The sequence below is a fragment of the Oncorhynchus gorbuscha genome, linkage group LG08, assembly GCF_021184085.1.
Source record: "Oncorhynchus gorbuscha isolate QuinsamMale2020 ecotype Even-year linkage group LG08, OgorEven_v1.0, whole genome shotgun sequence".
NCBI classification, from domain to species: domain Eukaryota; kingdom Metazoa; phylum Chordata; class Actinopteri; order Salmoniformes; family Salmonidae; genus Oncorhynchus; species Oncorhynchus gorbuscha.
Window position 1 is genome coordinate 63430538 of NC_060180.1, and position 16409 is coordinate 63446946.

Below are 16409 nucleotides of genomic sequence, written 5' to 3' on the forward strand. Positions count from 1 at the left end.
AACTAGTATGGGATGCCAAACCACAATTATGAGCCACATCCACAGTAGTTTCAATTTAGGTAACTGTACATGTTCTTTGTCAAGGGCATTTGTTCCTCTGCTGTATAGCCCACATATACCAGTAACCATTTGGTTGTGAATTAAATTGGCCTAACCTTTTGGGTGGTGCAGTAGTTGGCCCTACATCTTTTTTTTCCAATATATGTTTTGCTCTGTCATCATCACCAGTCTGATACATATTCAACACAACAAACATGCCTGAGTAGAACATATTTATTTAGATTATATTCAAATACATTTCACCCCGCAACTTTCTCACGGTTTGGTTCTTTTACATGTTTCTACAGTGTAAGATGTGCTGCTGCTGGGCTACTGTTACTCATGGTGACAAGATCAATAAACAAAGATCAGGTAGAATGGGACAATATCAAAACAGAAGTTAATAGTAGCAAAACAGAAGAGTCATAGAGGTTAGAATAGTAACACAATCTGTACAAAGGAAAAAACAACACTCAGAAACTAAAATCAAAACAATACACAAATCCAACTTTAATATGATACATTTGATTTGATATATAATAATTCATATATCATATAACAGTGAACATCTCCAGAATCATTCAAATGTCCCATACATTTCTAGAAAAACTAGGACAAAGAATGATTTTATTAAATGTTAAACGCATAAAAACCATAGAATCAAACGGTACATGGATAGAAACCTCTAACGGCCCATGAATACCAACACTCTCAATGTTCAGATTATATCTATGAGACATTGAGGGGACATACAGTAAGACATGTAGGTAAACAGTACAGTATAAGGGTATAAAAATGTCATCATGGAGAAGAACATACAACAGGAGATTTCATCAAACTGTGGTGGTATAAAAACAACTACAACCACAATGCATTCGGGAAACTGACGACTAGTCGTGCATCAACTATGAATCTCATTGCTGGCCTGTGAGTTTAAAACAATACTCCATATTGTACTAAACAAGTATCTGCCATATCAACATACAGTATGAATCAATACACAAAATATATAGCATATCAATTTAATGAAATGTTTAAAATGTACAAAAAGATCAATGCTTTCGCAACACATTAAAATAGAACTGAGGAATAAAAACACACCCTCTAAAAAAAACATCTTTAAATTTCCATCTTATTTCCATAATAGCTCTGTTGCCTGACTGTGGCAATATTATGGTTGTTGATTGTCTGGCAAGCCCTAAGCAACATCCTTCAACCCACAAGAGAAAATGATGTTGAAACGTTTACCAAGCACACATACAGTACACATGCACACACATGTACGGATCCATTCGCACACGTACACAGTCGCACACCCACGTATTTCTAGCTAATCGCAAGAGGGATTCCTCTGAAAACTACCAGTAAAGACTATATACTAAAATGTCAGTGATCTTTGGATCATCGTTCTCTCAGGTTGGGAAAATCTAAACAGAAATAAACCCACAGAGTGGCTCTGACAACATACAGTTTGGATTGCACAGGTTACAATGCATACATCATACTGTCAAGCCAACACATATGACATAATAAGAAATAAACACAATACAGGTTTACACAGTTGGGCTACAGGATTCCTAATCTTTGAGGAAATAAACACAATACAGGTTTACACAGTTGGGCTACAGGATTCCTAATCTTTGAGGAAATAAAAGTGCATATATAGCAGTATTATGTTTGTTTGATACAGTATATAAAATAAGGAATACTTTTGTGGAATTCAATGAACGCCAGTAATCAGCAGGACAGAAGAGCAGCTTGGCATTTTATTGGGATGACTCGTGTTCTGGAGGCAGGTCTGCAGAGTGCTCACTTGCTGGCACAGTCAAACAGTCTGATTTGAAACCTGAACTGAACAATAATGTTAACCACACTGCTAACCCTAATGCCTAACCTTAACCTTAAATTAAGACCAAAGAGCAAATGTTTGTTTCAATGAATTTTTACGAAATTGCCCATTTTTACATTGCAGCTGGCCCATCTAGCGGAAATCACTCACTTCTGCCACCAGGGAAAGATTCATGACAATAAACGTCAAACTGCAACAGGAGAGAGAGAGGAATGAAGAAGAAGAAAGAAGGAGAGAAAATGTTGACTGGTTGGAAAATATAAAATAAACTGGTAAAGCTACAGAAATATCTCCAATTCCTTTGGAATGATCAGGGTGAACATAATGTTTGATTGGAAATAGTGTCATACTGTATAGGTCAGGGTTGGGGTCAATTATAATTAAAGTCACTCAGTTAATTCTGGAAGTTATTTAAATATACAATTCAAAAACTGAAAAGGTTTTCAGTTTATTGAGAAGTAAATTGTTGAATCGGAATTTCAGTTTTATGCCTGAATTGAAATGTAATTGATCCCCAACCCTAGTATAGATACACATCAACATCAGGATCAGTGTGGCCCTCCCTCCCTCTGGCGACCATGATGACTGATAAGCGAGCAGCAACCACGTCCAAACAATGTGTGTCATGTGACACATTCATTGTCATGTAACCTCGGCAAAAGTAATAGGATTCTAAAGAGAAAAGAAGAAAAGATGTAAAGAACAGCGAGATATCTTCAATGATTAAACACATTCCAGGATTAGACCAGAAATGCCATACTGAAGCACTTATAGAGTATACTGATTCAGACAGATCAAACAGTAGGCTACTTGGTATCATGATGATAATTGCGGTCTCGATTTAACGGAAGAAGAAGATTGCTTATATTATTGGTCAATTTACTACAAAGTTTAAAAAAAACATCTGACAAGATGCAGCATAGTATCGGTCCAATTATATCTTCATCCCCAACATCTCCACCTTTCTTCAATGATGTAGCAACCCTTACATAACCATCAGCTAATGAGTCGGTTGCTTTTATTTGACCAGCTGAGGTGCCTGTCGGGCTGGCTGTCCACACATGTAGACACGCACACACGTAGACACACACGAAGACACACACCAGGGTTTCCGTTAAGCAATTGCCGGCTTTTGGCTGATTAAAACATATTTAAAGCCGATAAATAAAACTGCTGCTGGCCAAAATGACGAGGAGAAAAAAAAAGCCAAAATAATGTTTTTTTATCATTGATGGAAATACCAGTCGATGGAAATACATTTGACCGTCATGCTCATTTGTCTGTAGGTTCATTACCATCATTTAGTGGAATTAACTTGGCCTGTGTATATTTGTGTTAGTCATCATGCATCTTATTTATCCAACACAACTACCACACAGCATACAGAGCCTATCTTGAGCGGGATTTCTCCTGCTGCTACTCAGCCGGTTGCTGCTGGAGTACAATATGCTTTTATAAGCCCATTCATTTCTCAACAATTCTAAATACAATCCTGTGTTAAAAACTGTTTTGGTGCACGATTAAAAAGAGCTACTATTTTATTTCTCAAGTGGTAATTGAAGCACGCCTCCCATTCACCATTCAAGTGCCGGCAACAGGATATTAACGTGTCACCCACCACTTTACAATGTGAGCTGGAGGCCGTATGCATTTTTAAAACATACTTAATAGTTTGAAACCTGAAAGTTTTACTTCATATTATGAGGAATTATGAGTTTTACCTTTCTTCAAAGTAGCCTATAGACTAACTGGGACCATGGAAAAAGTAAGGCAATTATTTTATAAAGACTTTATAGGCAGCGCGAGTTTCAAGTCTGGGGTAGTTTACAATTTATCATACAATTTCTTCTGTACTGAATGCCAGTTATGATTTTCATTAATGCATTTTTTTTTAGAACAGCTTAATTTCAATAATAATGTTTTAGCTTCTCAAAATCATTGTAATGTGGTTAATTATAAGAATTCAAATAATACTAATAAAAAAATGCGAGATCACCAGCCTCTGCCATATGGAGACATTGATACACCGTGATTCCATTGGCGGCTAAAGAAATGAGAGCATGGAACTTATAACCTATAGGCCAATGCAACAGCAGGCCAATAACTTCCATTGCTATTTCACATCGAGGATTGGTGATTATCGAGGGGGAGATGGTTGGAAAGATTTTCAAATAGCCCACTGTGAGGATGTATTAGTTTTAATATGCTATCATTCAGAATGGATGTAAAAAAAACAACCAGATTTCCTGCATTTCTGCGCAGCAGGCCAAGTACTTCTATGCATGCTGAGGAGTGAGCGCTCCTTCAACATGATCAGTACAGAGAAACCAGACACATGCACATTGCTCACATGTAGCACTCCAAACGAACAATGAAAGAAATTGACAAAACTCGTAAATGACGGTTATGAAATAAACCCAAACATGTTTCTCACAAGTCTAGCAGGTTGTGAACTCTGCAAACAATATTTCCACTCCAAGAATGAGAACGGTAAATGACTGTAATTAATACATGCATCAAACGAAATGAATGTAACCAAATAACGGGGATTAATGGTATATTTACTACCGGTGACATATGTAATGGGGATTTTTTTTTTAAATGCATAAAAAGGGCAAATAATTCACACAATAAAACAATTAATCTCCCGAGTGGCACATCGGTCTAAGGCACTGCATTGCAGTGTTGCAGCGTCACTACATGGTGGCGCACAACTGATCCAGCGTCATCTGGGTTAGGGGAGGGTTTGGCCAGGGGGGCTTTACTTGGCTCATTGCGCTCTAGCGACTCCTTGTGGTGGGCTGGGCACCTGCAGGCTGACCTCAGTCGTCAGTTGAACGGTGTTTCCTCAGGCACATTGGTGCAGCTGGCTTCCAGGTTAAGCGAGCAGATGTTAAAACTTCTTTGGGATAGGGGGCAGCATTTTCACTTTTGGATGAAAAGTGTGCCCAGAGTAAACTGCCTCCTACTCAGTCCCAGATGCTAATATATGCATATTATTATTAGTATTGGATATAAAACACTCTGACGTTTCTAAAACTGTTTGAATTACGTCTGTGAGTATAACAGAACTCATATGGCAGGCAAAAACCTGAGTAAAAAGTCCAAAAAGGAAGTGGGAAATCTGAGGTTTGTAGTTTTTGAACTCACCCCTATGGAATACACAGTGGGATATGGGTTATGGGATATGGGTTATTTTGCACTTCCTAAGGCTTCCACTAGATGTCAACCGTCTTTAGAACATTGTTTCAGGCTGCTCCTGTGAAGGGGGGGCAGATGAGAGCTGTTTGACTAAGGGGTCTGCCAGCAGCCTCGTTCTCAGTCATCAAAGGTAAGTGAATATTTAGAATGCTATTTATGACTAATGTTGACTACCCAACATGGTGGATATTTCTCTGGCTGATTTGGGCTCTGAGCGCCATTCTCAGATTATGCTTTTTCCGTAAAGTTTTTTTGAAATCTGACACAGTGGTTGCAATAAGGAGAAGTGTATCTAAAGTTCCATGCATAACAGTTGAATTTTCATCAACATTTATAATGAGTATTTCTGTGAATTCATGTGGCTCTCTGCACAATCACCGCATGTTTAAGAACTACTGAACGTAACACGCCAATGTAAAAATATATTTTTTGATATAAATATGAACTTTATCAAACGAAACATAAATGTATTGTGTAACATGAAGTCCTATGAGTGTCATAGGACTTCAAAGGTTAGTGATTAATTTTATCTCTATTTGTGCCTTTTGTGACTCCTCTCCTCTGGCTGGGTTTTTCTGTGAGTTGGTGGTGACCTAACATAATCGTTTGTGGAGCTTTCGCTGTAAAGCATTTTTTAAATCAGACACTGTGGCTGGATTAACGAGAATTGTATCTTTAAAATGGTGCCTAATACTTGTATGTTTGAGAAATGTAATTTATGAGATTTCTATTGATGTGTATTTGGCGCCCTGCAATTTCATTGGCTATTGGCGAGGGTTCCGCTAGACAGGTTAAGAAGCGCGGATTGGTGGGTCATGTTTCCGAGGACGCAGGACTCGACCTTCACCTTTCCTGAGCCCATTGGGGAGTTGCAGTGATGAGACAAGATCGTAATCACGAAATTGTGGAGAAAAAAGGGGTCCATTTTTGTATTTATTTTTAAACTATGAATGCGCAAGAATTGGCAGGAGACAGACTTGACTATACCTTCGTCACTTACCCCTCCCCTTCTTCTTGTCTCAACATTTTAAATTATACTCATGACACATTTTCATTTTAGATGCTTTTTTCACACATATTTTACATAGATTTTGCAACAATTGGCTAGGCCTATTGCCAGGTGCGCTGCCCAAATTGAGGGCTCAACAAATAGGCATCAACCTAGGAACTTGTGATTTGAAACAATCCACAGCAATTTAAAATACGTTAATGATCCTCGATTCCTCTGTGGCTGTCATGCTTTCTGGTGAGCTATTTTTACTGATTTTATTTCCGTATAGAGAGGGGTAATTTAACAATTTTGGCAAATTTACAGTGCCTTTAAAAAGTATTCTGACCCCTTGACATATTTCACATTTTGTTATTGCAGCCTGAATTAAACATTTATTAAAATTATTTAGTTTCTCATCCATCTACACAAAACACCCATAAGTGAAAACATGCTTTTAGAAATGTTTGAAAATGTATTGAAAATAATAATTTACATAATTATTCACGCCCCTGGGTCTATACATGTTAGAATCACCTTTGACAGGGATTAAAGCTGTGAGGCTTTCTGGGTAAATCTCAAAGAGGTTTACATGCCTGGATTGTATAATATTTGCCCATTATTTGTTTCAGAATTCCCCAAGCTCTGTCAAATTGGATGTTGATCATTGCTAGACAACCACCAAAATTGACCATATATTTTCTAGCGTATTTAAGTAAAAACTGTAACTCAGCCACTCAGGAATATTCACTGTCTTCTTGGTAAGCAACTCCAGTGTAGATTTGCCTTGTGTTTTAGGTTATTGTCCTGCTGAAAGATCAATTCATCTCCCAGTGTCTGGTGGAAAGCAGACTGAACCATGTATTCCTTTAGGACTTTGCCTGTGCTTAGTACCATTCCATTTTTATCCTGAAAAGCTCCCAAGTCCTTCACTATTACAAGCATACCCAAAACATGACGCAGCCACCACTTGAAAATATGGAGAGTGGTACTCAGTAACACGTTGTATTGGATTTGCCCCAAACATAAAATGTTGTATTCAGGACAAAAAGTTAATTTCTTTCCCACATTTTTTTGCAGTATTACTTTAGTGCCTTGTTGCAAACATGATGCATGTTTTGGTATATTTATTCTATACTTCTTTTCACTCAGCCATTAAACATTTAACATTTAACATTTAAGTCATTTAGCAGACGCTCTTATCCAGAGCTCTGTAACTGTTTTGAAGTCACCATTGGCCTCAAGGTGAAATCCCTGAGCGGTTTCCTTCCTCTCTGACAACTGAGTTAAGAAGAAAGCCTGTATCTTTGTAGTGACTGGGTTACACCAGCCAAGGTGTAATTAATAACTTCACCATGCTGAAAGGGATATCAATGTCTGCTTAATTTGTTTTACCCATCTACCAATAGGTGCCCTTCTTTGCAAGGCATTGGAAAACCTCCCTGGTCTTTATGATTGAATCTGTGTTTGAAATTCACTGCTCGACTGAGGGACCTTACAGATGTGTGGGGTACAGAGATGATTTAGTCAATAAAAAAAGAATGTTAAACACTATTATTGCACACAGAGTGAGTCCAAGTAACTTATTATGTGACTTGTTAAGCACATGTTTACTCCTGAACTTATTTAGGCTTGCCATAAAAAAGGGATTGACTACATACTGACTCTTGACATTTCTGCTTTTCAATTTGAATTAGTTTCAAAAAAAATTCAAAAAAGCATTATTTCACTTTGACACTATGGGGTAGTGTGTGTAGGCCAGTGACACAAAAATCTAAATGTAATCAATATTAAATTCAGACTGTAACACAATAACATGTGAAAAAAGTCAAGGGGTGTGAATACTTTCTGAAGGCACTGTATTTTCATTTCCTTCCCTATTGGACCCACTGCTATGCCATTTCTTTCCTGTTCTATTGGTTTTCATATCAACTTTCTTTTGTTGTCTGGAACCCAAGGTGCAATCCTAGTCATATTATCAACCCATCGTAGTTGTTTTATCTTTAGATATCCCCTCTAAGTTTCAAACAGACATTTTTATCTCTGTCACATATGGAACCGCTATAAGGTGCACTGTTAAGAATGGTGTTTAACTGTTAATTGCATTTTGGCAATTAGTTGCATGTGCTGTTAAGATGCCTTATCATGCACCCAATGCATATGGGTCCGTTAAATTTCTCAAAAGGCCAGTAAATTAAAATCTTCCCGGTCCCTCTTACACTTACACTTACACAATTGGCCCACCATCGTCTGGGTTTGGCCGTGGTAGGCCATCATTGTAAATAAAAATTTGCTCTTAACTGACTTGCCTAGATAAATAAAGGTTGGACACACACACACACACACACACACACACACACACACACACACACACACACACACACACACACACACACACACACACACACACACACACACACACACACACACACACACACACACACACACACACACACACACACGCGCGCGCGCGCCCTGCATGAAGTTGAAGCTAACACACTGTACAGCTTCTGGTTTGCCTCTAAGCATATAGCAAAGCTCCTGGAGATGAATGATTTAGTCTTTGGAGGCTCTATAGTGGTAGGGAATGCTAAGCCATGCATTGCAGGGAAATAAAGTCGCTGACCTCCTTGGTAATCTTGATGAAGTGCCTTGTGGAGACCAGGTGCTCCACCTATATGAATCCCCAATGAGTCCAGGGGAAGTTACATTGGGCCATTCGTCAAAGCAAAAGAGGATGCCCTCATCTCGCTAACATGAGGTGAAATAAGGAGGCGGATATGTGGAGAGGTGTGTGTGCGTGCGCATGTGCGTGCATGCGTACGATGAACAAAGCCTTAATGGCAAGAATGATCAAATTTGTAGTAGGTTATGTTTGAGGGACAAGATGTACTTTAGGTGTACTATAGAAATCAAACATCCAATGGAAAGCAGTTTCACTCAGTGTACAATGTAGCGTTGCGGCAAGGAGGATATATCTAAATGCATTTCCACACTGAATGCATTGCCACACTCAACATCACCATGGCCATAGGCCATCTGGAAACAGAGTACAGAAGGTGACCCAAATACATCTGACACATTAGGATGTTTTAGAAAACCCTTTAGAGACAGGCTCACTGCTCCCCAGACTGCCTGACTGCCTGGCTGCCTGACTTCCTGGTTGCCTGCTACAGCATTCAGAGATTTGAACAGAGTTCATTAATAAACATCCCATATTAAAGCCAGTTGTTAGTAATGAAGGATATCATGTCTTACTACTAGTACAAAAAGTAATAATAGTATTGGCAAGGCAACATGTGTATTTTAAAGGGCATTATAGTTTTTCCTGGATGAAACTATTGTTACATACGGGATATATGAATTCAACTGAAAACCATAAACAAAACAGAACTTTGTCATTGGACAAAAACTTGAATTTTGCGAAACATGTATCCCCATCCATCTACAAACACAGTGTATTCCAGTAGTGTTCTTCTCTCCTGTCAGTTATATGGTTACTGCAACTTCCAATGGTCTGAACAGTGATCTCCTGCCATTTATAGGGTTACTGTAGCTTCCAATGGTCGGAACAGTGATCTCCTGTCAGTTATAGGGTTACTCTAGCTTCCAATGGTCGGAACAGTGATCTCCTGTCAGTTATAGGGTTACTCTAGCTTACAGTGGTCTGAACAGTGATCTTCTGTCAGTTATAGGGTTACTCTAGCTTACAGTGGTCTGAACAGTGATCTCCTGTCAGTTATAGGGTTACTCTAGCTTACAGTGGTCTGAACAGTGATTTCCTGTCAGTTATAGGGTTACTCTAGCTTCAAATCAATAAACCGCAAATGGACAACTTATGCCAATTACTTACACACACACACACACACACACACACACACACACACACACACACACACACACACACACACACACACACACACACACACACACACACACACACACACACACACACACACACACACACACACACACACACACACACACACACACACACACGGCTTTGTAGTTATCAAAACACTTTGTACAGACAGGTAACAGAGCCAGGTTTTTACTCTTACCTTATCTGTTCACACTGTGTGGTTTATCCCAAAGTAACACTGTGTGGTTTATCCCAATGTAACACTGTGTGTGGTTTATCCCAATGTAACACTGTGTGTGGTTTATCCCAATGTAACAATCAGTGTGGTTTATCCCAATGTAACAATGTGTGTGGTTTATCCCAATGTAACAATGTGTGTGGTTTATCCCAATGTAACAATGTGTGTGGTTTATCCCAATGTAACAATGTGTGTGGTTTATCCCAATGTAACAATGTGTGTGGTCGATCCCAAAGTAACACTGTGTGTGGTCGATCCCAAAGTAACACTGTGTGTGGTCGATCCCAAAGTAACACTGTGTGTGGTCGATCCCAAAGTAACACTGTGTGTGGTTGATCCCAATGTAACACTGTCTGTGGTTGATCCCAATGTAACAATGTGTGTGGTTGATCCCAATGTAACAATGTGTGTGGTTGATCCCAATGTAACAATGTGTGTGGTTGATCCCAATGTAACAATGTGTGTGGTTGATCCCAAAGTAACACTGTGTGTGGTTGATCCCAAAGTAACACTGTGTGTGGTTGATCCCAAAGTAACACTGTGTGTGGTTGATCCCAAAGTAACACTGTCTGTGGTTGATCCCAATGTAACAATGTGTGTGGTTGATCCCAAAGTAACACTGTGTGTGGTTTATCCCAATGTAACAATGTGTGTGGTTGATCCCAATGTAACAATGTGTGTGGTTTATCCCAATGTAACAATGTGTGTGGTTGATCCCAAAGTAACACTGTGTGTGGTTGATCCCAAAGTAACACTGTGTGTGGTTGATCCCAAAGTAACACTGTCTGTGGTTGATCCCAATGTAACAATGTGTGTGGTTGATCCCAAAGTAACAATGTGTGTGGTTGATCCCAATGTAACAATGTGTGTGGTTGATCCCAATGTAACAATGTGTATGGTACAGTATATACTGTAGCTAATCACCTGTATGAATCTATTTAGGAAAATAGACATTAGCAGACAGACACTATCTCCCTCAGGGATTGTGGACTCTTGGCTGTGACATTGAAAGAGTTTAAATAATTGTACCTGTACAATATATAGGACTCTCAAGTTAGACACAGTACTTTGTATTCGAAACACATATGTATATTTTTAAAATCCATTTTCATACACCCTCACACCTTGGAAATGGTGGAAATGTTGATATTTCTATACAGAGAATGGAGGATAGAATGCATCTGATGTGTCCTTCTGTATGGTGGGCACAGGAGAATTGGCTGAGGATAAAATGCAAAGTACACTAGGAAAGTGTACCTAGCAGAGCCGGGAGCACAGTATGTTGTACTTAGCCTACTACATTTAAATGTGTCTGCCAGTACCTGTGAGGCTATGTACTTCTCCATTGTGTTGTCCATGATCCTGGGCTGGCCCATCATAGGAATACTGCTGACCACGCTCTCCTCCGGCGGGATTTCATTCAGCAGGCTCTTCCCTTTGAAGTTCTGCACCACCCCTAGAACCTACACTCACAGCCACGGCAGAGACAAAGGAAAATAGAGAGAGAGATTGAGAGAAAGAGAGAGAGAGAGGGTGAGGAAGAGAGAGGGAAAGAGCAAAAGAGAGATAGAGAGACCGAGACCGAGAGACAGAGAGAGAGAGGGAAAGAAAAAGAAGACAGGACAAAGAGATAAGGAAAAGAGATACTGTACAGATATAGGATCTTAATTTGATCACCCTGTTGCAGAACATATTTTACGTGTAGTATGAGGTTTAAAAATGCTTCTGATGTTTTAATTTCCATTTTAAAATGTCAGACTTGATTTTCCCTTACAAAAAATGTATCAACCTCTACAAAATGTCCATGAATTCACATTTCCTGTTACTGGCCTGCTGAAGGATTATTTTCCTGCTGTAGCAAACTGGCTCCTACATCTGTAGTTAATAAGTAAGTTAGTTAGGCGGATATGGAGATAGAGAGACCCTGTGGCATTTTTTTGCAGAGCAGATTTCCTTTCTCTTCTCGTAACAAGGGTTATATAAGTCCTTTTTCCTAAGATGAAGGATTCGCATGACTTGCCCAAAAATATGAATTCAATCAGAGCTGTGTGTGTGTGTGTGTGTGTGTGTGTGTGTGTGTGTGTGTGTGTGTGTGTGTGTGTGTGTGTGTGTGTGTGTGTGTGTGTGTGTGTGTGTGTGTGTGTGTGTGTGTGTGTGTGTGTGTGTGTGTGTGTGTGTGTGTGTGTGTGTGTGTGTGTGTGTGTGTGTGTGTCCTCAAGGAGTTCCATCCATTACCAGAGCTCAAACAAGCTTTTTGTATTTGACTACTATCTAAGGCAATGTTCAGACAGAGGAGAAATGCAACTCAGAGAACAATATCATCTAAAGGGACTCCTCCATTACCATTACAGGCCAAAGAGCCCCGCAGTCATTTGTTGAATTACATCCCAAATAAATAAATAATACTGTATATGTGGTAGTTATTTTCAGTATGTGTTCAGCACACTTCCATCATCTCAGCAGGTTGCTGTAGCATGCAGCATAAAAACCTGCCTCAGCTTGAGATATGGCATGTTATAAAACTTCAAATGTGGTGATAACTGTTTGTGCGCAAATGGCGATCTCACACCACGGAACTAAATTCTCCAGACACAGGCGTGACTGAACATTGCATGTGAGAGTGGATTAACACAAGCAGGGTACAAGCACATAGCCAGTGAACAAATATAGTGCACATCAAGAGGTAAAAGACATGTGTGTGGTAATGTGAGATTCATACAGTATGTTGTGTACACACGCAGAAAGAACACAGTCTACATATTAACACATCAAGTAATTGGTTCCCCATTAATCACGCCATCCCTTCACGGTTTAAGAATAGGTAAAGATATATTCACATATGAAGACAATGTTCCCTCCTGTCCTCTTCCCTTTCTTATATTCTGCATAGCACCAGGGACATGTGAAAGACAAGCCTGACCTCTCCCCTCTCTGAGCCCCAGGTGACTGGGCCCCAGGTGACTGGGCCCCAGGTGACTGGGCCCCAGGTGACTAGGCCCCAGGTGAGGAAAGACGTGCAACAGCCAACACCAGAGTCCGAAGGGATACATTCTAATAACAAGTACATCATATAAGCATATTATGCAGATAAGACATATTAATTATCTATGTTACCCAACTAATTCTGATTCTTCCGCCACAACTTGCAATTCCAGATGTAAAGATGAAACTGTAATTTGCATTCCCATATGTAAGAAAATCTCACTTTCACATGTGGAATTGCAAGTTCACATAAGGAGTTGAAATAATGTTATTCTCCACACGTGAAAAGATGGTGTTAACAAGTTGCAGTTGCAATGTTTTTACTGGTGGAATTTGGGTGACCACATCTAAAAATCCCAAATGCAGGACAAGGGAACGATTTTACGGGACATTCGCGGCACAGAGGAGAGAATATATTGTTTTAGAGCAGGTTCAATTTAAATCGTTTTGAGCTAAAAACAAATAATAATCTGATAACGTGATTATATAAAACACCTGCCTCTTTCCTAAAATGTTCCCTATCTTAGGTTGTGTTACCCTGGGCTTGGCTTTCACTGTCTTTTTTCCAGTGGCATGTATTGGCACATTCATTCCAGCAGCATACCACCCTGCATCCCACTGCTCTGATGCTAAGCAGGGTCGGTCCTGGTCAGTCCCTAGATGGGAGGCCAGATGTAGCTGGAACTGTTGAAAATAAACGAGGGATCAAAACATTTTTACAAGGGAAAACTGTCTGACTTTCAATCACAAAAACATTTATGGGAATTGTTCACGTGTCCCGAAAACCATATATTTATTTTTTCAAGTTCTCTTTACACCTGTGCTTTCTTGCTGATAATGTGTGATATGCGTCTGCTAGCCTGTGATTTGATCTCAGAAATCCCATGCTGGTCCATAGCCATGTATCCCCTTTCCACATTCAGTCTAGTTAACTAGGCCATACTAGGTTGTCCCGAATGGAACCCTATGCTCTACATTGTGCACTACTACGTCTGACCAGGGCCCATAGTGTAGTTTATCACTTGGGACAGAACCTAGCACAACCCTCCACATCTCTTCTACCCAGGGAAAAACTACACTACAACTCTCCATCTATGCTGGATTTTTTTTTAATGAATTGCTCGTCTTTGAAGATAAGCATGTGCTAGTAGTAATTTGAAGTTATTGAGGATAAACATGTTAGCTACAGTATGAGCAAGAATCTAGCGCATATGTAACCACACCCACTTTGTAATCCACAAACAGTTCAGATAGATTTCTCCACAGAATAGTGCTCTGCATTCTAGGAAACGCTTGTTCATACTCACTCTATTAAGAAACACACCATAGAACAACGTTGTATTGCAGAGATACCACAGGAATCCACTCATACAGGAGCTCACTTGAACTGTCCTAAACAGCTCCACATGGCCCCACTGCATTCATCTGACCCAATTAGCCAGCCACACGAGGAAGAAAACCCTCATAGGACTGAGCCATTGCCAGGGATATGCAGGGTTTCCATCAGCATCTAGACAGTTAAATAAGGATCACGGTAGCAGATTCAGGATCAGATGGTCGTCACAAGGTACCATAGCCACAAAGTCATAAACCCTCGACAATTTCTCTTCTTAAAATGTGATTATTAACCTAACCCTAACTTTAACCATAACCTTAACCCCAATGCTAACTTCATACCTAACAAACGAAGACCAAAAAGTTCCTTTTTGTTTTCATGAATATAGCCCATTTTGACTTTGTGTCTAGCTAGTGGAAACCAGATCAAACTAATCCATGTCTTAATCTGAATCATTGGAAGGAAACAGTAAAACAGGCCTTAGATCAGCGCTTCGGGGAAACTTCATCCTACATCTTGTTGTTATCCCTGGCCATTCTCCTCTGAAATAAGAGCCTTGTGGCAATATGAAACAACATGAGTAACCTGTACCACCTAGGAGATGGTGAGAGAGAAGGGACACATTTACTTTCAAATTGAATACACCCCAGGCAGATACACACGTATACTTGTCTGACTCAGTGATACCTGGGGAACCTATTAAGTTCATAAATTAATCTAGACTTAAAATATAAAGCACATCTTTCCATTATGTTCCCTACTGGATTCTTCAGAATGAATACGAAACCCCATAAATCCATCGGGTATGTACCGGTAGGTACTCTGATGTTTGGTAGTTGTTGTGGTTGTTGTTCGACATATCAACACTGAAAACACCATCATCTATCCAAATGAGTTTCCCCTTGATGTTGGCAGCATGGGAAAATGATTTTGCACCATCTGTGGCTTTTGAAAGACTTGGACAGGGGTTTGACACGGCCTCACAACACACAGAGAAAAACACTGGTCCAAACAAGTCTATCGGTCAAAGGGGCAGATAACAAGTTCCCATTCATCTCATATAAAATATTCATAGAGCCTTCTTTTCTATTGCCTCACCAATGTAAGTTCAAGAACAGAATGACTCTTCACTTTATCATGTAAATTAATATACAGTATGTAGATGACTTGACTTGGACCAGAAAAAGTAATGACGGCGTGATCATATTTTAGATTCAAATGAAAGAAATTGAAGAGCTGACAGTGAGACTGCATAACATGATTTTACACATGTAGCAAATACAAAACAAACACTTGTATATGCTTGTTGTTTGAACTCTGTACATTTGAAAATGGCGAGGGCCTCATCATGAAGAGTATATGTAAAAAACGTAATATGTAATAAGCATGTTATAAGCATGGAACAAATGTGTAATAAACATGTAATAAGCAGTAATACACATGGACTAAACATGTAATACATAAGTTATAAGCATGTAATAAACATGTGTATGTAATGAGCACGTAACAGGATTTAACAAACACATTAACAGAACTGATCCTTCTATCTTTAAACAGCAGTCTCTTTAAACAGAAGTCTCTCGTATAAAGACATTGGTTCACTCACCATGAAGACTGCTATGGCCCCTCCGATGATAAACCCGGCGATGACGTCACACCAGTGGTTGCGGTATTCCACTACCCTGTTGATTCCTGTGAGGAAGGCCAGACACATAAGTCCCAGAGATAGGAGTGGCTTGGCCAGCTTGGTCCCCTTGGCCTTCACTTTTAACGTGATGTACATCTGCAGCAGGGAGACAAGCACACACACAACAGTACTCAGTTTGATAGTATGTTAAGTGTTGTCATGACGTTGGCCTGAGTGAGGGAGGTTTAAATACCTTTCCCCTTTTTCCTCTCTCTACTCTACCGATG

General features: G+C 39.6%; 1 protein-coding gene across 1 annotated transcript in view; it reads right to left on the bottom strand.

Annotated features, from left to right (window-relative positions):
- Positions 1-255: 255 nt before the first annotated feature.
- Positions 256-16409, bottom strand: part of LOC124041968 (phospholipid phosphatase-related protein type 5-like) — a 46431-nt gene continuing 30277 nt past the window's right edge. The window contains exons 4-6 of the mRNA XM_046360183.1: positions 16102-16278; positions 11500-11640; positions 256-2560 (exon numbers count right to left, since the gene is read on the bottom strand). Coding sequence (XP_046216139.1) covers positions 2531-2560; positions 11500-11640; positions 16102-16278 — 348 coding nt within the window. The 3' untranslated portion in view covers positions 256-2530. The remainder of the gene's footprint in view (positions 2561-11499; positions 11641-16101; positions 16279-16409) is intronic.